The sequence below is a fragment of the Rhipicephalus sanguineus genome, chromosome 6 (assembly GCF_013339695.2).
Source record: "Rhipicephalus sanguineus isolate Rsan-2018 chromosome 6, BIME_Rsan_1.4, whole genome shotgun sequence".
In the NCBI taxonomy this organism is placed as follows: Eukaryota; Metazoa; Arthropoda; class Arachnida; order Ixodida; family Ixodidae; genus Rhipicephalus; species Rhipicephalus sanguineus.
This window is the reverse complement of record NC_051181.1, coordinates 145,142,939-145,167,381: the sequence shown is the minus strand read 5'-3', so window position 1 is coordinate 145,167,381 and position 24,443 is coordinate 145,142,939. Positions and strand designations below refer to the sequence as shown.

The following is a 24,443-nucleotide window of genomic DNA, read 5'->3' as shown; positions in this document are numbered from 1 at the left end:
ATAAGCTGTGGTCAAGGTAAATCAGTGGTGCGATCTTGTACGCGTTACAAAATAACCACGGAGGCGTGGCATTACATCCAGCCGCACGTGACCGCACATGCCGCACGCGAATGGCCCATTTGAACCGCGACAGACGTCACGGCTCTGCATTGACCAATCGCGTGCGGTCACGTGCGGCTGGTTGTCATGCCACGCCTCCGTGTTTATTTTGTAACGCGTACAAGATCGCACCACAGGTAAATCAAAGCAAAAATTATGCAACTGCTGCAGAATGGCGGTCATGATCAATGCCGCGCAGAATATTAAAGCGATTCTCGCGACACTATTGCTAAAGAAAGATGCGACACTTTCTGGGAGCAACTTGAAGTTGGGCGCTGGGTTCGAGAGTACTTTCGGCGGTTGTGTTTGTGTTTTTGTGTGTTTTTGCCTTGATTGCCTGTTGCTAACCCGCGCTGCAGTTGTGCTGTAATTTGTTAACAAGTGAAGCGATATGCCGTGAGCGACTTTTCTGAGAATAGAGGTAAGGAGAACGCTTTACGAATTCACTCGCAAGCCTCCGTGCATTCGCGGGTCACCAACTGAGAGCGCGAGCACCAACTGTGATCTCTGAGTGCGGATTTTTACTGTGCTCTAGCGAATGAATAACCGACATATTTTGCGGGGAGATCTTCCATTTTAGCGGACGTTTCGGACGCATAATATGCGAAATCTTAAACTGCAATTAGTTCAAAGTAGACCTAGTTGTATTCTGAAGAAATGGCGCGTATGTAGGACGGGCACCTTGTCATGTGTGAATGTTACGTGTTCAAAATCGTTGCATTTTGTTCTTCCAGAATGACGCCATAGGTATAAGACAGTAGTGCGCAGTTTGGCAGCAGCAGAGATGGCCACTATTCCTACGAGCGTGGTCGCCACGACGAGCATTTACACGACCACAGTACCGCTCTGCCAAGGCACCACCGTGCCGCTCTGTCAAGGCACGGTTGAGAACCACCAGCTGTGTGCGACTTCGACGGTCACTTTGCCGATACAAGTGACGATACCTCCTGTGGTAGCTGTAAGTATTGAATCGCCCTCCTCAAGCCTGCGCTTTCCATTTGCTGAGGGAGCGGGGTGTTTAGAAAAACGTTTGATAACTAGTAGCACTGCTATGTTTATCAAGTAAATTATCATTTGGATAAAAATAGGTGAGAAGCTTTAGGTGCCTCTAAGTACTGACCTAGTTGCCTGAATACTTGGCTGTTAGCCCAAGCTCAATAGTTCGGAATGACTGTTGAGCTTTGGAAACGCCGAATTTGATACTGTGGCGAGTTTGAAAAGGGCGAAGTAGCGAAATAATAAATCTAGCGCTTTTTATTTCTTGTTTCCTTCAGCACACTGTTGTCCAGCCAACACCAGCTCTGTCGGGCACAATCACAGTGCCCGCAGTGACACCCACAGTGACTCCCATAACGTCCTCATCAAACATGGTAGCTGCTTCTAATGTCAGCGCAGCTGCGGCATGTGCCCCGTCCATGACTACGACCTTAGTCAAGACTGTTGTGCCCACAAGCCTCCCTGAGAGGCACGTGAACATGGGTGATGGTGTTCAGGTTAGTTTGCCTGTGGCCCTCATGCTGCAGTTTTGTTTACTGGAATGCTAAGTTGCTTCGTGAATCTGCTTAAACTGCGTACGTGTGATGTTAGGCATTGTAGATAAACGTCAGGACTGATTGTAGACATTGTCAGGACTGTATTGACAGGCTTAGACTCATTAAAACGTTCTATGTCGACCACATCAGTGCCAGGTTAGCCTCTCGTTGCTACGGTTTCACTGTACTGTGGCCTATCCTGAAAGGTCGCTCACTGCTTGGATATTTTTCCCGATTCAGCAAGTGTAGAAAGTAGTAGAAAACATTGGTTCTCGTTTTGCTTGTGAAGTTTTCTACTACACTTTGTTCAGTTTGATCATTGCCGGAAGACAGTATTTCACTTATGTTTGCGGCTGTTTTCTATGCTTCTGCTTATGTGTGATGGTTTCTGCCTGAGTTAAATGTAATGAAGGCGTACTGATATGTGGGGTCTTTTGCTGCTATGATTAAAAGCGCTTCTTTGATCTCCCTGACATCCTTGTTACCACGGCATGCAAGTAACTCGATGCTATGAAAGACCGATGCGCACGAGCCTCATTTGCAATATGCTGGAACATGACCTGCTCCCTGCAATTAGATGCATGCCACATATAAAACATATTTCAAGTGCTGTGCACAGGCCCTGTCTGGTCTGTGCACAGCAAAATGCCACATTATTTCCTGTAATTGTGGTTTATTAATAATTTAGGTTCTGAACAAGCAGCGGCTTCAAGACTTGGTCAAAGAAGTGGATCCGAACGAGCAGCTGGACGATGATGTTGAAGAAGTAAGTAAGAAGTAGGACAAACTGAGCTGAAACTGATGCTGCACATTTTACCTTCACTGCGCTGCTTAACAGGGTAAGTAGGTGCAACGTGTGGGCAATATGTGGTTACTTATAGAGTAAGTATGCACATATTGCCACTGAAACTGACTTTGCAAAATATTGGAAATTGTTGCACAGCTGTCTCGAATAGGCTATGTCATGCACATGCACATTGGTAGTATTTACATGTAAATGTATTTGTTATACTACTCTTCCTAATATTTTCTATTGTATAAATAGAATCTTGATACCTTGACACTGTATTTTTATTTTTCTACATAATATAGCGGGACAAAACAAGGACAGAGATTATTTTACTGTAGTACTTATACCCTGTGATCAGTTTTCCTTGTTTTTTTTAAACCTAACTGTACAGTACGGTCCACTGTTAGTGGGAACACTCAAATGAGCACGTTTCATATTGATAGCTCCCTGAATGCTAGTGGGCATGGTAAAACTAGTTGTTGGGCTAGTTGGTACATGCTTACTGAAATACAAAAAAGAACACGTACCATCAAGGAAGAATTTAGAACAGAGGACGCCCTTTTTTTAATAGTGGTGCCCTTTTCTGTTCTATCTTAAAATTCTGCCTTGATGGTACACGTCTTTTTTGTATTTCAGTGGACGTGGTAACTTTGCTTCGTGCGCGGCACTAGTCTGTCAAAAGGAGTCGGAACTGTCAACCACCAGTAGTCGTAGGGAAATCTGAGCCACGATGCTTTTCCAAGGGAGTGAAATCTAGACATGCACTTTGTGCAAGTCTTCCCTTTAACAGTGGACCTGTCTGTACATCCTCTGGCCCTGTATGTAATACCGTAAAATTCCGAGTAAGCGCCCCCTCCAATTTTACTGCCAATTTCAAATTTCCACATCTTTCCGGGAAAGTACCTCACGCCGATCACGCACCATGTCTATGCAACACTGGCCTACTTGAATCCCATCCAGTCCTGCTTAGCAGCCTGATCACTAAGCGCCTCTACCTGAAATTTGTCATCAAAATTTGATTTTTTTTTTCCCTACGTAGTGATCACACACCAAGCTTAGTGCAAGACACCTATGACGATTTTCATAGTCCCACGAGCAAAAGCGTGGCCTTCGAGATTTGTATTCCTAGATAGTGCCTATGACGACATAGTCAGCAAAAGTAAGGCCTTTGAGATCTGGGGCTTCCATGACATGCTTCCCATGGTCTAGTCGTGCTGGCTTTGTGTTTCTTGTGTCTATGAACAGTTGTAATGTGCCGTGCCACTATCGAGAGCGTGAAGACTTCTGAGAAAGTACATGTGCACTTCTGTTTTTTTTTTCTGGTGGGAAAATTTTGCCAGCACCATCTTGAATTTAGGTGCCATTCCTGAAAAGGGCCCCCTCTCCACTTTGCCGGTGCTTTTGTCTTGCTGAAGGGGGGGCACTTGCTCGGAATTTTACTGTACTAGTACCATGAGGGCACTTAGGGTTGGTCAGGTAAACAAAAAGCCAGTGGCAAACAATATAAGTCACATCTATGAGCCTGCTGGGTAGTCATAAACGTGTGGGTATCGTAGGGATTAGTCATGCCCATATTCTGAAGAAATTTAAGTTCTGTGCAATGCTAAACTGGTACAAATGTGCGAAAAGTACATTCGGCAACATCACCCTAGACTCCTATGGCTATGGTAAAAGGGACCGACAACTGCCCAGAACATGAAATGAGATTACTCCACTGATGGAAAGATTGTCCGTCGCATTGACTCAAAACCAACCCTGTTTTTTTCGTGAGAGGTGGATTTATATTTTTATTTCTTAATTGAAAGTCGCGAAAAATGACCTGTGGCGCCTCTGGCAGCAAAAACATGAACGATCCGATGAACCCGGCTACGTGACCGTTGATTGCTGTACGCGGCCGACGATATTTTTTGTTAATATTGAAATATTGTTCGTCTCTTTATATTACTGCATAAAAATGTACATATAGGCCTGCGTTAGTGGTATGCATTAAAGTGGCGCTGCCTTCACGTGACATAATGATCCCATGCTCCTCAGCGCGTCTTGAGCAACTTTTCAGCGTGCTCATGCAACCATGCACGCAGTTTCCAGGTCGCTAAGATTTTGGAGCAACATAGTTTTGCTACCTACACTTCGTCTCGGAAGTTACGCGCGCTGCTACTCGACGCGGCGGCGCATATGTGTAGTGACGTTTTCGATGACTTGGCTTGGCTCGTGCATCGAGAGAGTAATGACGCCGGGACAAGCCACCCGGACACAGGCGCAGGCAACCTTGGACGCATGCGCACACAACGTGGTACAAATACAGGAAAGGTGTATAATGCCACATCATCTCATTGTAACAGCTTGTTATTTTCAAGAATAGTTGGAAAGCTATAAATAAAGGTGGTTAGGCATAGTTACAAAAACTCCTGCGAAAGCAGAACAACGATAGCTTTCACAAATCGCGGAAAGGGCTGGCGGCATCGCTATCAATTCTCAGCGTTGCTGGAGGAAAGGTGCATCCGTGTTTAGAGCCTTTCAGATTGAAAAATACTGCTTGTAAAATAACTATGTGCTTTTGGGATTAACTACTGCAGCTACAAACATTGCGAAGGGTGAGCTTTTTGTCGCGCCGTAAAAAATGGGTCGAGAAAAATCAGTTGTTGGTCTCTTTAGCAAGTCTTCACAATACTTTAGTCTGTAGCTGTAAATGTTTGATGGAGGCATTGTAACGCAAGTAATTTATATTTTTCTTATTCTGTATTGCATGCATACTTTGCGTAACAGAGGTTGTGGATTCGTTCCCAATTGGGGGCAAGTTGTGTTTCGTCCACTTCAACTCGTTTTCTATATTGCCACGCCCGCTTCTTCTTTTATTTTGATGTGTTCGAGTTTGACCAGCAAGGACGGTTATCAACGCTCGACGCTGGCCCCGAAGCAGTGTTCGAGAAGCTTCACGATTTTGGTAGATCGTTTTGTTAAGATTGCGCGCCACACGCGAATATTCCAGCTTTGTCGAGAGATAACACCGCCACCAGCGATATCGCTGGAAAGTTCCATAGCGCCTGTATAAAAGCCGACGCGCTTGACCGCTTGTCAGTTGATCGACGGACGACGCCCTGTTCGCTGCTATCATTGTACAGCGTGTATTGCTGTACTGCTAGTTCTCATTTTCCGGCCACAAGTTCGGCCAAATAAACAGTTTCATCCTGCAAACGCCGACTGCTGTCTTCGTCGACGTCACGATCACGTGACATCTGGTGGAGGTGCTGCTTCATGATCCGGACGCCACCGCGGAGCGCTGACCCAAGCCCAAGCCGCGACGAGGACGACGGCAAGGAAGTCCCGGATCGTCGAACAAGCCGCAGACAGAAGGGACTGCAGCCAGAGCACGGGCTCCTTCCCGAAAAACCCAGGCAGCCGCAGATCTCAACATCGACCACAGCGACGATGACCGACCACGTGCAGCCTGCGCCAATCCTTTTTCGCCAGCCCAAGGAGCCGCCAACCTTCCGCGGATCGTCGTTCGAAGACCCGGAAAGCTGGCTCGAAGCCTACGACCGAGTCGCCCTTTTCAATTCCTGGACCAGTGAAGACAAGCTACAGCATGTCTTCTTCGCCTTGGAGGACGCAGCTAGAACATGGTTCGAGAACCAAGAGCGAACCCTGACAACATGGGACGTTTTTCGCAGCAGGTTCCTGGCAACATTCACCAGCGTTGTCCGCAAGGAGAGGGCCGAGGCTCTGCTCGAAACCCGCGTGCAGCTGCCAAACGAAAACGTGGCACTCTTCACAGAAGAAATGACGAGACTGTTCCGCCACGCAGACCCTGAGATGCCCGAGGAGAAGAAAGTTCGCTTCCTCATGCGAGGAATCAAGCAGGAGCTGTTCGCGGGACTAATCAGAAACCCACCCAAGACCATCCAAGAATTCCTCGGGGAGGCAACAACAATCGAGAAGACGCTCGAGATGCGCACTCGGCAGTACAATCGCCGCGCATTCCAAGACAGCGCAGGAGCTCATGCCCTCGGCTCCGACGACTTGCGCGAAACGATCCGAGCCATCGTGCGAGAGGAGCTGCGCAAGCTCGCACCTTTTGCACAGCCCGAAGTGACGTCGATTGCGGACGTTGTACGCGAGGAAATCCAACAATCACTGGGTGTTCCTCAACCGGCACCGCCGCAGCTGCAAGCAATGAGCTATGCTGCTGCAGCCCGACGCAACGCCCCCCCCTCCTCGCCCACGTCAAGACGCCACGCCGCCCCAGCAGTTCCGCCGCCAGGCACCACCGCCGCCACCACCGACGTCATGCCGCCCGCCAGCCGGTCAGCGATACACGCCGAGGAAGACCGACGTTTGGCGCGCCCCCGACCATCGTCCACTCTGCTACCACTGCGGAGAAGCTGGCCACACCTACCGCCGCTGCCAGTATCGACGGATGGGACTGCGCGGGTTCGCCATCGACGCGCCGCGTCCACAGCAGGGTGAACGACCACGTGACATCGCCGACTATCTGGCAGGAGCGCAGTGGAGCCCCCGAGGACCTTCCCGATCGCCGTCGCCAGGCCGCTACGCCTCTCCCCAACGCCGCCAGTACACTGGCCCCTTCCGGGGCCGGTCGCCTAGCCCGTATCCGGAAAACTAAGGGCAGCAACCGATGGAGGTACGGTTGCTGTACGACGAAACATCGAAGATCCTCCGCCGCCGACGACGACGCCACGACGAAACCTCGAAGACCCGACGCGAACCAGACAGAGCCCTGACGACGAAGCCTCGCGGACCGAAGTGGACCTGACAACGCAACGGGGAAGCAGCGGAACAAACCGACGTAGCCGTGACCCGACGCCACGACCTAACTGCAATGCAAGACGACGAACTAGCGACCTCGACGTCCTTATCGACGGCCACAACGTCACAGCTCTCGTCGACACCGGAGCCGACTATTCTGTCATCAGTGGACCGTTCGCCGCGAAGCTGAAGAAAGTTAGGACAGCCTGGGAAGGCCCCGAAATCCGGACAGCTGGAGGTCATCTAGTAACACCGGAGGGAATCTGCACAGCGAGACTAACCATTAACAACCGGATTTATCCCGCGAACTTCGTAGTCCTGCAGCGTTGCTCGAGAGAGGTCATTCTTGGTATGGACTTCTTAAGCCTTCATGGTGCAGTCATCGATCTGAGATCCAAATCGATAACACTATCCACAGAAAAAGCACTACCGCCGTACACGCCGCCAGAAAAACACGCCTTGAATGTTCTGGAAGACCAGGTCACCATTCCCCCTCGCTCCAGCGTCATCATTTCCGTCGGCACTCAGAAATCAGCAGACCTGGAAGGCGTCGTCGAGGGCGATCAGCACCTGCTTCTGAACCGTCAGATTTGCGTCGCAAGAGGCATAGCCGAGCTGCGCGATGGCAAAGGAAAGGTAGTGCTGACAAACTTCAGCCACGAATATAGGCACCTAAACATTGGTACGACGGTCGCCTACATCGACGAATTCGTGGAGGCCAGCAATGCTTTCGCCTTCTTTGATGCTACTGAACCTGCTTCGAAGGATCGAGATCCCCAAACAGATTTCGACGTCAACCCGACCCTCCCGAAGCACAAGCAAGACCAGCTTCAAGCCCTGCTCCTGCAATTCAAGGACTGCTTTTCGTCGTCGTCAAGAATTCGACAGACCCCAGTCGCGAAACATCGCATCATAACAGAAGAAGGTGCCCGACCAATCCGACAGAGCCCGTACCGAGTTTCGACGCGAGAACGCGAGGCTGTTAAGAAACAGGTCGACGAAATGCTACGCGACGACATCATCCAGCCGTCGAAGAGTCCGTGGGCATCCCCGGTGGTGCTAGTGAAGAAGAAGGATGGGACTCTACGTTTTTGCGTCGATTATCGTCGCCTGAACAAAGTCACGAAGAAGGACGTGTATCCCCTTCCCCGGATAGACGACACCCTGGATCGATTACACAACGCAAAGTACTTTTCGTCGATGGACCTCAAGACCGGTTACTGGCAAATAGAAGTCGACGAGAGAGACCGAGAAAAGACTGCTTTTATAACACCAGACGGCCTGTTCGAGTTCAAGGTCATGCCCTTTGGTCTTTGCTCGGCACCTGCGACTTTTCAACGGGTTATGGATACAGTACTGGCCGGCTTGAAGTGGCAGACGTGTCTCGTGTACTTGGACGACGTCGTTGTGTTTTCCTCAAACTTCGACGAACACCTTCGGCGCCTTGAAGTTGTACTTCAAGCAATCAAGACCTCCGGACTCACCTTGAAGCCTGAAAAGTGCCGCTTCGCGTACGAGGAGCTCTTGTTCTTGGGTCACGTGATCAGCAAGGATGGTGTTCGCCCGGACCCGCGGAAAACAGCTGCCATCGCTGACTTCCCGAAGCCCACCGACAAGAAGGCCGTACGCCGTTTTCTCGGCTTGTGCGCCTATTACAGACGTTTCGTCAAGGAATTTTCACGGATCGCCGAGCCACTGACGCAACTCACGAAGGCCGACGTCGAATTCAGGTGGGAAACGTCGCAAGTTCAAGCATTTCAAGAACTGAAACGACGCCTGCAGACGCCTCCCATACTTGCGCATTTCGACGAATACGCCGATACGGAAATCCACACCGATGCAAGCAGTGTAGGACTCGGCGCCGTCCTTGTGCAAAAGACCGACGGATTCGAAAGGGTCATCAGTTACGCTAGCCGGTCGCTATCAAAGGCAGAAATCAACTACTCCACAACAGAAAAGGAGTGCCTGGCCATCATCTGGGCTACATCGAAGTTTCGCCCCTACCTCTACGGCCGTCCCTTCAAAGTTGTGAGCGACCACCACGCCTTGTGTTGGCTAGCTAACTTGAAGGACCCTTCAGGTCGCCTCGCACGGTGGAGCCTACGACTTCAAGAATTTGACATAACCGTCGTTTACAAGTCCGGAAGAAAACACTCCGACGCCGACTGCCTGTCCCGCGCCCCCGTCGACCCACCGCCGCAGGACGACATGGAGGATGACTGCTTCTTGGGAACCATAAGTGCCGAAGACTTCGCCGAACGACAGCGAGCGGACCCAGAACTCAGGGGCCTTGTGGAATACCTCGAGGGCAGGACCACCGTTGTTCCCAAGGTATTCACGCGAGGACTGACGTCGCTTTTCTTGCGCAACGGTGTTCTCCTTAAGAAGAACTTCTCGCCGCTTCGAGCCGATTCCCTTCTCGTAGTGCCCACGACATTGCGACCAGAGGTCCTCCAGGCTCTGCATGACGACCCGACGTCTGGACACCTGGGTATTGCTCGCACGCTCGCAAGAATACAGGAAAAGTACTACTGGCCGCGCCTTGTCGCCGACGTAACTCGCTACGTCAAGACCTGCCGGGACTGTCAGCGACGCAAGACACCGCCGACTAGGCCAGCAGGACTTCTGCAGTCTATCGAGCCACCTCGACGGCCGTTCCAGCAAATTGGGATGGACTTACTGGGGCCGTTCCCGACGTCCAGTACCGGAAACAAATGGATCGTCGTAGCTACCGACTACCTCACCCGCTACGCCGAGACAAGGGCCCTACCCAGAGGCAGTGCCGCCGAGGTAGCGAAGTTCTTCGTTGAGAACATCCTCCTGCGTCATGGCGCCCCAGAGGTCCTCATCACCGACAGAGGTACGGCGTTTACTGCTGACCTAACTCAGGCAATACTGAGATACAGCCAAACAAGCCACCGCCGGACCACAGCGTACCATCCACAGACCAATGGCCTCACCGAGCGGCTAAACAAGACCATCGCCGACATGCTGGCCATGTATGTCGACGTCGAACACAAGACGTGGGATGCCATCCTTCCGTATGTGACCTTCGCATACAACACGGCCATGCAAGAAACGACGCAAATGACGCCGTACAAGCTGGTCTACGGAAGGAGCCCGGCAACGACGCTCGACGCAATGCTACCAACCGCCACCGACGAAGACGACCTCGACGTTGCCGCCTATTTGCAACGCGCCGAAGAAGCTCGACAGCTCGCCCGCCTGCGCATCAAGAACCAGCAGATGGTCGACAGCCGTCACTATAATCTTCGACGACGCCACATGGAGTACCAACCCGGTGACCGTGTGTGGGTCTGGACGCCGATACGCCGACGTGGGCTCAGTGAAAAACTTCTTCGGCGATACTTCGGGCCATACAAGGTGCTTCGACGTCACGGCGCTCTTGACTACGAGGTCGTCCCGGATGGCATTACGAACTCCCAGCGACGCCGCGCACGACCTGAAGTCGTCCATGTCGTGCGCCTTAAGCCGTTTTTTGCGCGTTAGCGAACCTAGGGACTCTACTTTTTTTCCTTTGTTATTGTAATTTATTTGTGTATGCACTTGTTTTTCCTTTCCATGTTCTGTTGCAAGCATCGGGACGATGCTCTTTCAGAGGGGGGCAATGCCACGCCCGCTTCTTCTTTTATTTTGATGTGTTCGAGTTTGACCAGCAAGGACGGTTATCAACGCTCGACGCTGGCCCCGAAGCAGTGTTCGAGAAGCTTCACGATTTTGGTAGATCGTTTTGTTAAGATTGCGCGCCGCACGCGAATATTCCAGCTTTGTCGAGAGATAACACCGCCACCAGCGATATCGCTGGAAAGTTCCATAGCGCCTGTATAAAAGCCGACGCACTTGACCGCTTGTCAGTTGATCGACGGACGACGCCCTGTTCGCTGCTATCATTGTACAGCGTGTATTGCTGTACTGCTAGTTCTCATTTTCCGGCCACAAGTTCGGCCAAATAAACAGTTTCATCCTGCAAACGCCGACTGCTGTCTTCGTCGACGTCACGATCACGTGACAATATATCTCATTACCAGTTTACTGCACTTCAATTAAAACTAAGCCTATGCTTTCCTTGGCTTCATTATCTGTTGGCTTCATACGGTTGTGTCTAACAAACAAACTGGCCCCTCGATCCATTCTCCTTCTTGAGTTCATAGAACAGCAATTTTTTATGCCTTCCCTGGTGTCATCGCACGTTGGGTTCTTGCTCATGTAACCACCGTAAGCCTTGTTTCCCCTTATTCTGCTCAAGTCATATAACTGTTTCAAGAGCAACTGAGTGGTGATCGTATTTGGTGCAGTGTCATAATGGAAGAAATGACACTAGAGCCATATCTGCCAGTTTCACATAAAGCGCTGTTGTCATTTAAAGGGCAAAGTTAAATGCTATAAGATAGCGCATCATTTTAGACACATGTGAACATCGTGGGAATGTTCAACTAAATTACATTACCTGAATCGAAAAAACAACTTTCCAAGCTGCCTACAATGTACTGTATCACCTTCATTGAATGACTGGGAATTGTAGGAGTTGTGGCTCCGTGCATTTTCTCAGCATTTGGCAGTTCTGTACAGCAATCGCAAGTACCTTGCAGCAGAATCATTCCAACGTTCAGAACATTCACTGCATGCTTTGGTTTCCTTACAGAAACCCATGGGTGTTATTGCTAGTAAATAAAATGAATAATTGTTAACTTTTATTCAATCAAATGTGAATTGAGCTGCTGCAACATTTCTATTGCTGTGGTGTTCTCTTGCTGAGCACAAGGTTGTGGGTTTGATTCTTAGGCACATTTTGATGGGGCGAAAATTTCAAGCACTTGAATTTGGGTGCACTGTAAAGAAGCTTAAGTAGTGAAAATTAATGGAAAGGCCTTTGTTATGTCTCATAAGTCCGGTGTTGCTTTGGGCTCTTTAACCCTAGAATTGATACAAATGAAATAGTGAGGGCTGTTTCATTTGTAGTGGAAACTTGGTGTATGCAAACCCTTAATAATTATGATAGTACTAGTAGATAGAGTTCGTTTTGAAGCCACCGTTTTGGTGTGAAGAGCACTACAAAGGGAAGGCTTGGGATTCATTGAAACTCATTTGATGCCTACCAAAACCAAAGTGTGTGGACTCTTTTTGTGTTCAGCCTCAATCGGAATGTAGCTTTTCTAGGTAGAAAGCATAGCTGTGACATCAGGCTGAGTGGCAAAGCAACCATCATAGCACGTCACACTCTCTCTACATTGGTCTGCCTCTTGCTAGATCTTGTTTCATGCATGGGATTTCATTGTGCAGGAAATTATCATTGAAAGGCAAGTAACATGGAAAGAAACACTGTGCTTGTTGTGGGCGCAAGTTTCCTGATGTAGCGGTTTCTTGTGTGGTTCCTGTTGCAGCTCCTCCTGCAAATTGCGGATGAATTCATCGAGAACGTGGTGACATCGTCGTGCCGTATCGCTAAGCACCGTAAATCAAATGTCCTGGAAGCCAAAGATGTTCAGCTGAGCCTTGGTGAGTTCGAAATAAAGCACTCTTTGCATAAAGGAGCCGACACTCACTAAACCATCAAAATCAGAGTTGAACTTTGTTAGCGTAAAAACAATAATTAATCTCGCCCTTGGGGTGAAGCAGTGGAAGAAGAGAGTCCAGTGGCTAAAGACAATTTTGTGCAAGTAATGAGAGGGTCACATGTGTACTTTAATATACTTTTGTTAAAACTTTTTTTTTTTGCAGAGAAAAACTGGAACATGTGGATCCCTGGTTTTGGTGCAGAGGAGGTTCAACCTTACAAAAAGGCAAGCAGCACAGAAGCACACAAGCAGGTAGGTGATTGCATGCATTGGTTCGTCTTCAATATGTATTGGCACAAAGATCTAGCCTTTTTGTCCACTGGTTGTTTTCACCATTGTGGATATAGGCGCTTGGAGAAAGCTGAATGAGAGTCTTGAAAAAGCAGAGTATAACTTGTTAGTGTTTAGCATAGGCTGAGCATTTGATATCATGGTCCACTCAAAACGGCTTGTCTTTTTCTCAATGTATGCATTAGGGCTTTGCCATTCGAGCTCCAGTTGCCTGAGCATCCCAAAAGTGGTTTACTGTTTGTTTTATCTGCCTGTCACAAAGTTGTAATTTTATGTATAGCTTGCTTGTAGTCAAGTAAGCGTGAAAATTAAAAGTACGACAACTGATTTTTGGGGCAGCACACGAACGGCTAATCTTATATGATACAATATTCAGCACCCCACATCTAGGCTGCCCTTAAATGTAGGTGTGCGTTACTGTTCTGAGGTGTTTTACCTTGCATTATTTTTCAGCGCATGGCTCTCATCAGAAAGACTCTGAAGAAGTACTAGCTACGCCCATTCTCGTAACATTTATTATTGTTTTTAACATGTTTTGTGAATAAAAGTATGTTTGCTGCGTTTTTGTGTACTGGCTGCATTGGTGTAATGTGAGTGTTTTGCTTTTCACGTTCATCTTTGCACATCCTGATGAAATGTCCTGGTGAATTTTGCGATTGTTAATAAACAAGTTATCTGCCAATGTGATGCATGTTTAACTCAAACTAGATGTCGAACGTCCGTTTGCCTTTGCATCCAATACATGGTTCTCTCTGGAAAATTTTGAGAGCTGGACACTTGAGGACCGGGAGAGGGCATTCTCGCGTATACTGCCTAGAGGCACAATGTAAAGGGACGCCTGAAATTTCTGACGCTGAGTCTTCTGCATCCTATCTTTCAGGCCTTCTACTCCGATTGCAGGTCCGAAACGTCATTTGAAGCCACCACCGCTGTCATGTTAATTATTTTTCAGAATTGGGCTAACGCTCGTGTGCCGAACCGTTTGCGGCTGATTTTCTCACCGGCAAAACAGACTTTTTCAACGGGTTCCAAAAGGCAGCTTCGCCGCAATGAAGCATACATAGTCTCCAAAGGGGTCGAGTACTAATAAACGCGCAGTTTGGAAGAATGCCTGACGCAGTCTACGTGTATTTGCCGACTGCGCCGCAGTTGCTTGTCGTACTCTGTGCCGGTTAGTGCGTACCACGACCACCTTTGTTTGCGTAAAGGGGGAATAAGAAAGCGCACACTTTTTTTAAAGTGCGTATCCACTGTCTCGTGGTCACACAGTGGTCAATACAGGCCTCAAACAAAGTTAACAATGATCAAAATCAGTGCAAAATAAACTAACAAGGCCTAAAATAATACAAACTACAAAAATAACGAAGAATTACTCGCACTACTATACCTAAGATCGGGAAAACGCTTCTGAAATATCCGGCTGATACCGGCACCACACGAGAGAGGGCGCCATCGCGTCGGCAAGCGCGCGATTGCCAAGGGAATCGCTGGTTTGCCCGTGCTGCGCACTTCCTCGGGTTTGACGGTAGCGGAGCTGCATTAAGCGCAGGATTTAGAACTCAACCAAGACCTACACAAGAACGACAGACTTTAGCGTGGGATTTTGAACTACACCAAGGCCTACACAAGAACAACATTCGCGGATGATTTTTTTTTTTTATTTCGGGCAATTTTGTGGTTTCTATGGAGTCCGAAAAATCGGATGTTGAGTGTACTTGGGGGCCGGGGGTTCGCGAGGGGGGGGGGGGGGCAACAGTTAGAAAGTTGTTCTCGTGTAGAGCAAACTTGCAAACCGAACTGCCGCCCACCGTGCAGGGGCGCCGCGTTCGATATGTGTCGAACGCGACGCCCCTGCAAGCAGGGTTGCCACTGACTTTCGAGTAAATGTCGCCAAACGACGAGCAGAAAGTCGCCAAAAGTCGCCATTTTTTTACGAATTTCGCCAAAAAAGTCGCCATTCTAGATATGTGCGGCAGATGCTAGTAATAAGAATTTGCACTGATGTATAGCCCCGTAGAATACAGTGCCATTCAAAGCCCTTAAAGTATATTGATATTTCTCAATGCCAGGCGCATTGCCCCTTCACCATGGGAGTGCTTGGTGCACCTGGTTCTCCGACCAGCCGCAAGATGTGCGCGGAGGCGCAAGTATGAAAGGATAAAACGCTCATGATATCCTTCCATCACTGTCCGCTCGTTTCAAAGGTATAAGTGTGGTAAACCTTGGGCGAAAGCCGCGAAGGCGTTGTTTGTAGACAGCTTTACATCCCCTCATATGAAAAAAAAAAAAGGATTAACAGGTTAATTGAAAGTAGTAAGACAGAATTCTTACAGGTATCGTTCATTAGTGAGTCTTATGCCTTTCAGTGTGAACTAATATGATACCGGACGCCACTGTCCCTTTCATATATATTAACTTATATCTACCCGCATCAATCCAGTGCGTTGTAATTGAACAGGTAGACATTGTAAAATGTTATATAGCAATTGTTTTCATTGCACACGTCCGAGAACAGTAGAAAATGCCTGAATAAATAATTTTTTATTGCACGAACACCCGCGTATCCGCCCATCTTCGCTATACGAGCTCGATTAGGGGATACTGCAGCGGTGAATAGGTCGCCAAGGTATTCAGAATAGTTGGAGCTTTGGCGGAACAAATGGCCGGAACACACGACCTACCCGTCATCTAGCCCATTCAGAAGCGAAACTTTAGCGAAGCTCTGAAGCATCTAGATGAATCTAGATGAATTGAGTTAGAAGCATCTAGATGAATTGAGGAGATACACAGTAGTTACAGGACGGACATACAGAACGGCGCGTAATGTGCACCTCAAAATCCAGAAAAATACAGAGAATAGTGCCGCTCATTCGTTGGGAAGGCACTGAGCTTAGGATGCATAACTCAGTGGAGACCTAAGCTGAAAATCGCCAAAAATTCGCCATGTCGCCATTCATAATTTTAGGTCGCCACGGGCCTCTCAAATTCGCCAATTTGGCGAAAAGTAGCCACCATTGGCAACCCTGCCTGCAAGTAAACTTTGGTTTAGGCTACAATCACGAACTGTCTGATTGAAAGTATTCATGGCGAGGAAACAGCACTGTTTTGGCAGAGCCTGTCAGTCAGTCAGTTGAATGCGAAAAGCAGTAATAATGAATTGCGGAAAAAAATAAGCAAAGCCCGTGACGTGTTTGTTTTAATAAGCTGCACCGCGATACAGCCGCATAATGCGGTGAAGCATGCTAGAGAATCGGTCAAATGGTGCAGGGAAGCACACTGCCTGCGGCGATTTGTTATCGGGAGAAAAACCGCCACGCTGCTTCAAGAATGCCAAAAGTTCATATCAAAATGAGCTTTGTTCATAGAAGCACGAAAAATGCGTACAAAATATTTAGACCAATAGCCTACGTGGCTAGTCGCTGGTGTAACATTGAAATATATAATAGTTGGCAATGCATGTAATTAATCATGTATTCGGAAGGCTTTTGTACATGTACAGGCTCATCCTCTCGTAAGGGCGAGAAAGAAGGTCCGATTTTGCGTCCGATCCGACGTGCGGCGTACGACGATTCGAGACACATGGGGCGAACGAGCAGTCAGCCGCAGGTTCCGCCCACATCCGGCGCCTCGACATGCATGCTCGGAAGACTTCGTATCCTCTTCATGAAGCGCAAAGCAAACTTTACACAGCCATGCTTTTATTTATATATATATATATATATATATATATATATATATATATATATATATATATATATATATATATATATATATATATATATATATAGCGCTAATTGTGTGCGGTTAATGTAGCGCTAATGTCGTTCTCGTGTGTGTCTTGGTTTAGTTCTAAATCCTGAGCTTCATGCAGCTCCACTATCGTGAAACCTGAAGTGCGTAGCACGGGCAACCCAACGATTTCATCGGCAATCGCGCGCTTGCCGAGGCGGTGGCGCCCTCTCTTTCACGACGCGGGTATCAGCCGGATGTTTCGGCAGCGTTTTTCGCGATTTTAGGTAAATTATTGCGAGTAATTGTTGGTTATTTCTGTAGTTTATATTATTTCAGACATTGTTAGTTTATTCTTGCACTGGTTTTAAGCAGTGTTAGCCTTGTTTTAGGCCTGTATTGATCACTGCGTGACCGTTGCGACATGAGACAGTAGATGGACAAGCCGGGTCCATAAAATACGACGCACCTAAAAGAGTTAATAAAACCATGTTTAATAAACTAAGGCGTTGGCCTTGGTTTTAGCCGGCGGCGCGCCGCCGGCTAATCTCGGAGGCCATGGCCCGCGCCTGGCCCGCGCACCCTACCCGCGCCGCTTCGTTTCGATGCGCGGCCGCACCGGATGAACTGGCGCCCTGCGGAGCGCCGCCATAGAATCACTGGAAAATCAGAGTACCGCAAAGGTAGGCTCCACGCGGGCAACATTGGGTGGCGGCGGCCATGTCCCTTCCAGACCGTCCGGCGCGTTGCTAGCGTGTGTTGAGAAGTGACCGATCTTTTAGCCTCAGTGCCGTGTTACGCTCGGCAGAACGGCATTATGTGTGTGTGTTTCTTCAAGAGGATATTAGAAGTGATTTCGAGTCATCGACAGGTATGGATCGACTGCGCGGTTAGCGGTGTAACGAAACGTACGGCGAATGTTACCATGTGCTCGCGAACTCTATTCATGGCTTCATCGGTCTCTTTTCGTGTCACGCCCGGGCGTGTTCGCTAGGTCCGGATCTGTAAACATGGTTGCATTAGCGCAGTGACATTGTGCGAGATGCCATTTACTTCGACATTTGGTGAATCTTGACTGTTTGCACTAGCTTTGCAGTCGCTGTTCAGGTTCACTGCACTCGAGAACGTTATCGAACAACATCGAGAACATTCAACATTGCGTCCTTCGACTGATCGCTGACGCATAGCTTGCTTGCGCACCGTGCTTGCTGTTCAACTGGTTGATATGTCTAATAGAAGTTGTGTGTGTACGGTAATTGGAAGTTGTGCGCGACGTCTTGATTCGGAACGCCAGCAGCCGAACGCACGGGTGAATCGGTGTGCGGTAGGTAAGGTGCATCTGATCTTACGATACGTAGAAAATAGGCCATCAAAAATGATTGACATCACTACTTAATTGTTTCATTTCCTATTTCTTGTCTCCTTAATATTCCCAACGTTGCAATGAATTTGCAAATATTTTGCTGTGTTCCGACAAACAGTTCTTTTTTTGGCGTTGCCAGCGCGTAAACAGCTGGGGTTCGGTTTCTGCACTGCCGCACTTTTTTTTTTTTTTTTTCATAATGCACTCTTATTAAAACTTCCTCGGCACGGTGATTTATGTTCTTTTGATCAGAAATAGCACATCCCGGAATTCTTAAAGCGCATGCTACTGCAACACGGTATGTGTATAGACCTAGGACTCGCATAAAATCGACTCCCTCAATGTGTGGGATCTGTGTTCTTTTTTTTTTTTTGCTGTGATCATTTCTCACCAGCTATACCGTATTTTAAGGGTATGCTCGGTGCAATGCAGCATTAGCAGAATTTTTTTGCAACAAATTTAAAAATACACTTGATAACATTGCCTTATGCCAAGTTTATCAACAGAGTTCCACGCTTCTGTTTTACGCAATGACAAATGATCATGCCACAATTGCCTTCAAGGTGTACCAGTAAGCAGTTATTATTTTAATAAATCTTCGATTTCGCTCTCGTGCGTGACACGCTTATAACTCGGATAGCATGCGTAATCTATTCAACAGATCGAGATATAAACAGCCGAGCAAATAGAAAGGTATGTAGTTTTCAATATCGCTGACCATAGCGAACCGAAAAGGTGAAGTATCCTGTCGCATAAGACCTTTTCCAGCAATGTTGGTGTTGTTCACTGCAGGAAGGTGTGTTATTCGAGGGGGGGGGGGGGCGAATTCGTTCAGGCCAACTATGCAGCCACGTAGAACGGCGCTCTTTGACATCAATTTTTTCCCACACGTCAAACGAGATTTCCAGAGTAGCTCACCAGTAACGTTCGATTGATGGTGGGCTAGATCTCTTCTGGCATCTGCATGCAGTGGCGTAGCCAGGGGGTGGCACACCGGGCCCGTGCCCCCCCCCCCCCCCACCGAAAAAAATGTCTGCTTACGGCCCTGTCTGCATGAAGCGTTAAAAAAAGCGACGAAGTATTTCTGGGGGACCGTGGTACTGCTAAATGTCCGGCCACGCTCTGCATTGAACGCGCCTGCACCCAAAGCGCTTGGGATATGGCGGCGAGAGGTCACGTGATGCGAGTAAGCCAATCGCGTCGGCGGCGGCGCACGGAAAACAGATGCGACACTCTGAAAATTTTCCAGTGATTCTACGCCGCCACGCTGCTGCTGCTGATCAAAACTTTATTTCTCCCAAAAGAGGAGCCGTGTTCACCCTAGGACTGCACGAGCCTGCACATAAACATGTTCCAATTTCTTAATTCACAGTTTAATAAAACCGCGAATTCTACCTCACTTTCGAGTTCCACGAGAAAATGGGGGTGAAATGCGAATAAGTAAAGCTTTTCATGCCTTTCGTGCGGCCACGGGTCAACAAATTGGTCTGTTCCTGTTTGTCATGATTTCGGAACACTGAGTACCCAAAATATCCCTTCCTTCGGAGCTGCTTCTTTGGACTCCAGCTACAGAAACGTCTGCGTGGCCATTTGCGAATTCCTGCGCGACACAAGGACGATACCCCGTTAAATAATCATAATCAGTTATGCGGTAATTAGGGAAACTGTGAATTTGTAGATCATGTATTGCAAGTAATCGTAACACGTGCTGGTAAATTTTCTTACTGTGAACAAAATTAATTCAGATTTCAGGGTTCGTTTAACGGAGAGCGCGCAAATATGATGTTTGAAACAAATCTGAGTGGTGGTGGTGGGGGGGGGGGGGGGGGGCCGGGGGTGACATTCTGAACACAAGGGAGGTCAGGACTTGCTCCCCCCCTCTCCTGATTTACGCCAGTGTCCACGTGTGCTGCCTCGTATTATTTGCAAGTATGCTTTCCTTTTACTTAGTGCTGTTCGATCGTACTTCCTCTTCATACGTCAAGATGCATAGATCCTAAGATCTATTGACTCACACCCACTGTCGGATTGGCCAAGAATCGATCGTTCAAAACAAATTAGTTGGAATAAGTGCCTCGATCTCAACCCATGCTTATCCGCCTTCGTCGTCTTTCTCGCCTTTATGTTAAGTACACCTTCTCCACACTGTACCTGTTTGGAGGTCGTACTATAATTCAACCTATGGGAAACGAAAATCAAATTCACGCATGCGTTTACTACATACACGCGGAAGAAAACCCGACTAAAAACATTTAAGAAAAATAAAATGATATTCCGTCGCTTCGACATTTTTTTTGAAGAGCCGGCAGGCTATGTTGCCTGTAGTGTGGCGCTACCGCGCCCCTTCGCGAGCAGGCAGAGCGCGCGGTCAGCTTTCGTGAGCTCCCACCCGCACCCGCCTTGTTCAAACGGTTCTCGTCGGCCGCTCGACCGTGCCAGTTACAGCTCGCTCGATCGCGAATCTGCGAGTACCGTCGCGATCCCTGCTGACGTGGCATCCGAGACCAGCTCGGACAGGATGAACAACTACGTCATTATGGAGAAGATCGGCGAAGGCACGTACGGTGTCGTCTACAAGGCAAAGTGCAAGGTCAACAACAAGATCGTCGCGATGAAGAAGATCCGAGTCGAGGGCGAAGAGGAAGGCGTGCCGGCCACGACCATACGAGAGGTGACCCTTCTCCGGGAGCTAACGCACGAGAACATAGTGCGTCTCGTAGACGTTGTCATGACGGGGTCCAAGGCTATACACTTGGTCTTCGAGTATATGACCATGGACCTTAGGAAGCACTTGGATACGCTGCCCGAGAACAAGATCGTGGACGGCGCCGTCGTTAAGAAGTACCTCCGTCAGATCGTAGACGCCATCCTCTTCTGCCACCGGCGGCGAGTTCTGCACCGCGACCTCAAGCCAGCCAACCTGCTTATCGACGACAACGGTGACATCAAGGTGGCCGACTTCGGCTTGTGCCGCGCGTTTACGCTGCCCGTGCGCGTCTTCACCCACGAGGTGGTCACATTGTGGTACCGGGCGCCCGAGATTCTCATGGGCGCCAGCCGTTACTCGACACCGGTCGACGTGTGGAGTATCGGCTGCATCTTCTTCGAGCTGCTCAGCGGCAAAGTTCTCTTCCGCGGGGACTCGGAGATCGACCAACTGTTCCGCATCTTCCGCGTCCTCGGCACGCCGACGGTCGAAACGTGGCCCGAAGTGACGCAACTGCCCAACTTCAAGCCGTCCTTTCCCAACTGGAGGAAGAACATCGTGGCCGAGCTGCTTCCCGATGCGGAAAGCGAGGCGGTCGATCTGCTTCTCAAGATGCTTATCTACAGCCCTCGCGAGAGGATATCGGCCAAAGACGCCGCCGCGCACTCCTACTTGGCCGGATCGAGCGATCCCAAGCAGGCGGCCGACACCGCCGAGAAAAAAGGGGCATGAGACTTTGCCTTGGCACATAGCGCGCAACCCGTAGACCATCCATCGCGGAACACGGGTGGCGAAATGTGAGGAGGAGGACGGCTTTGTGACACGGCAGCGTCGCGCTTTCTGCTGTAAATAAAGAAAGTTATAACTCACGTTAACTGTGTCTGGGATGCTTAATTAGGGCTGCCCTGAACAATAATGTCACGTGGATGGGAATGTGAGGAACGCATCAGTTAAACAGGTAAAACTTGAATCAGTTAAACAGGTAAACGAACTATTTGTTGGGCGAACTGTTGAGAGTCTTCGAAAATTAGAAGAGTCTCAACAAAGCACACATATATACACAAAAAGAATTATTCACGAGCACGTGCAGTTTTACTTTTCTTTAACACTTATTTCTTTAATATCGGTTCATGCCCATTTCTAGGTCCGGTGTTCCCGGCCTTTGGTATTCAGCGCAGGCAAGAACGTCCGAGAACAAAATTTGCTCGTAGAATGCCTGGCCCACAACAAGTGCACCAAGGTACCTCAACAACTTTTTCGGGAGAATACTTGCCAAAGCCGTTCATTTAGAAATCGGGCAGCTGGGCCTACACATCATCGCACTTGCATGATTTATGACACCAAACGACACTCACCACACAACAGGGTGATTCTGTGTAAGGGCGCTGCTCATCGGGCATTGTCACAATGCGCGGTCAGCCCACATTTGCCACGCGCTACTCACCAAGGCGGTGCCTAGACTCGACTGATATGTGGCGAAACGCCTACGAAAGGCGTACCGCTCCAGTAAAGCTTTCTGCACCTCTCGCGGTGTTGCAGTGCCTCCGAGATCGGCCCTCCTTTGACCGACCGACGATGTCAATTGATGACGTCAGCACACGACGTAGCGTATAGTAGTGACGTCACCGCAAGACACCACAAATATGTAATGATGACGTCACAAATTTAAGAGATATATGACGTCATCAATCGTAGAGTGTCACGTGTTTCTTTTGTATGCGGACGGACACCACAAAACTAAGGAGGTGGACCATTTACAGCTCCGCTATAAAGGATAAACGATTTACAGCGCTGTGAGCTGTACTACGGAAGAGCTGTGTGCAGCTGTTCCTAATCGGGGCGACAATTGCAGGGTGTTGCGTGACTCGCATCACCTTGTTCGCCCGTGTGCTTTCATTTCGGCCTATTGGATACCCATGTACGGTATCACTACAACTGATATCTTGTGTTTCTTTTTTTACTGAAACACTGGAGCCCACGTCTCCGCGACCAGCTTTAGTATTTGCCACCGACGATTTCTTTCCTTATTTTGGGGAAAGAGGGGGGGGGGGCAATGTCGAAAGACGCTTCAAGTCGTGCACATTTGCGCGGCTTTGTGATTACGGACATCGCGCTGTCTGCGAAAGCAGTAGCTATGCCCAGAACAATCGTACAACCGCAACAAATTTCGGAAACGAGTACATGGATTCGTAGCTTCGCCATCCTTTTCGAGAAAGGAACGCCAATTCCTTTCGTGTAATACGTGACATGATGTGCGGCCAGAGGCGCTGGTGCGGCATAGATGTTCTCCCGCGAACTGCATTTTTGTGCTTTCGCTATGGAGTTTCTGTCTTATGCTTCTTTGTTTATTTAAGCAAACTTACGTCTTATCTAAGTCAAAATAAAGTTTGAGTTTCTATTTCAACGGCTGTGAACGGCCACACTTGGCAAAGCGCAAGATTGGGCTTAGTGGTAATCCATGATATTACGTATTGGCGCGAAAAAAAAATTTTCCGCGAAAGACTAGGAAGATGGCAAACACGAGAACTGTGCTTACTCTCCGTATCTGAAGCGCTAGAAAACTTTTGTAATATCTTTGGTAATGCGGCACGAACTATATGTTACAATCATTTACCACTGGCGTAACGCATCTTAATTTCACTCATGTATAGTTCTATACGCACGGGTAATTTTTAAAACTAATATACGTATTTGTTTCTGTAGTTCCACGATGTAAAGTGATCTGTCCTTTCAGGTTCTTAATTATCGCATTGGTCGCGTATTAAACCATACGTTAGTTTGTGGGGTCTCGAAATGAGCCCTTTTACAACGGTGAGCTCGCCAGCCGAATCTAATACATAGCTAGTAACACGCTAAATAACCAGATACATAATGCCAATACAACACATGGACAACATAACACTCACAGAACAACACAACGCATGCAAAGTACCGCGTATGCGGCGTCACCGACGTTCGACTCACCACACGAGTCCGTGGGACCGAGCCGCGGAATCGCTACCACAAACTCGCGCTCGAGACGTCCGTCCGCGGACGCTGTTAAACTCCAGAGATACAAGGTATTCTTTCACAAGCACCCGGATAACCTTGCTTCCCGCCAAGCGGCGCCACTGCGCCACCACGCACCCACCGCGCCAACTCTCTCTCGACAGCGAAACCAACCACGCTAACCGACTAATCCGCTGAACGCGCGTGCGATGCGGCGGAAACTACTTTACAGGGAGTGATAGCACCCCACAAGTTGCATGATTTAGCTCTAGGGTGTAAAATCCTTCATTACGAAGAGTATACATTGCTGAATTTGTTGTTGCGGCCTCAAATCGTGGCTCGCTCGCGTGAAGAGAACTCTCACTACTGCAAACGATGATCAGGTCACACAACAAAAGACAAATAAATAAAAAGTGAGGCTGCCAGTTTGTAGTTCAACTGTTCTTTTTCACCTATTAGCTGTGCCCATAGGTCGGCAAAAAATGTGGAGCTCACTCAGACACACTCACGAAACATATCTTGCCCTTAGGGCTCACTCGGACTCAAACTCACCAAACTTTTCCTCATCCGGACTCACTCGGACTCAGACTCACTATAATTT

General features: G+C 48.6%; 2 protein-coding genes across 3 annotated transcripts; both read left to right on the top strand.

The window, feature by feature from the left end:
• The first annotated feature begins 359 nt into the window (after positions 1–359).
• LOC119396653 (transcription initiation factor TFIID subunit 12) lies at positions 360–13,620 on the top strand. Of its 2 annotated transcripts, none has more exons than XM_037663943.2 (7): positions 360–520; positions 834–1,057; positions 1,374–1,592; positions 2,320–2,397; positions 12,591–12,705; positions 12,928–13,016; positions 13,509–13,620. In XM_037663943.2, exons 2-7 carry the CDS (start codon positions 884–886, stop codon positions 13,545–13,547), a joined length of 714 nt encoding a protein of 237 aa, XP_037519871.1. In that variant the 5' UTR covers positions 360–520; positions 834–883; the 3' UTR covers positions 13,548–13,620. The 2 variants fall into 2 exon arrangements, with proteins under 2 accessions (XP_037519871.1, XP_049273139.1); XM_049417182.1 differs by having other exon boundaries at positions 452–495.
• A 6,991-nt stretch (positions 13,621–20,611) lies between these two features.
• On the top strand, positions 20,612–21,586 carry LOC119398065 (cyclin-dependent kinase 1). Its single transcript, XM_037665318.2, has one exon. It carries the CDS (start codon positions 20,666–20,668, stop codon positions 21,584–21,586), a length of 921 nt encoding a protein of 306 aa, XP_037521246.1. The 5' UTR covers positions 20,612–20,665.
• The last annotated feature ends 2,857 nt before the right edge of the window (positions 21,587–24,443 follow it).

What these genes read in the sequence shown, in the direction of transcription:
- LOC119396653 (XM_037663943.2), top strand. Translation starts at nt 884, where the DNA reads ATGGCCACTATTCCTACGAGCGTGGTCGCCACGACGAGCATTTACACG. An exon ending in CGATACCTCCTGTGGTAGCT is followed by an intron (nt 1,058 to 1,373) that starts GTAAGTATTGAA and finishes TGTTTCCTTCAG; the next exon opens with CACACTGTTGTCCAGCCAAC. An exon ending in ACATGGGTGATGGTGTTCAG is followed by an intron (nt 1,593 to 2,319) that starts GTTAGTTTGCCT and finishes TTAATAATTTAG; the next exon opens with GTTCTGAACAAGCAGCGGCT.
- LOC119398065 (XM_037665318.2), top strand. Translation starts at nt 20,666, where the DNA reads ATGAACAACTACGTCATTATGGAGAAGATCGGCGAAGGCACGTACGGT.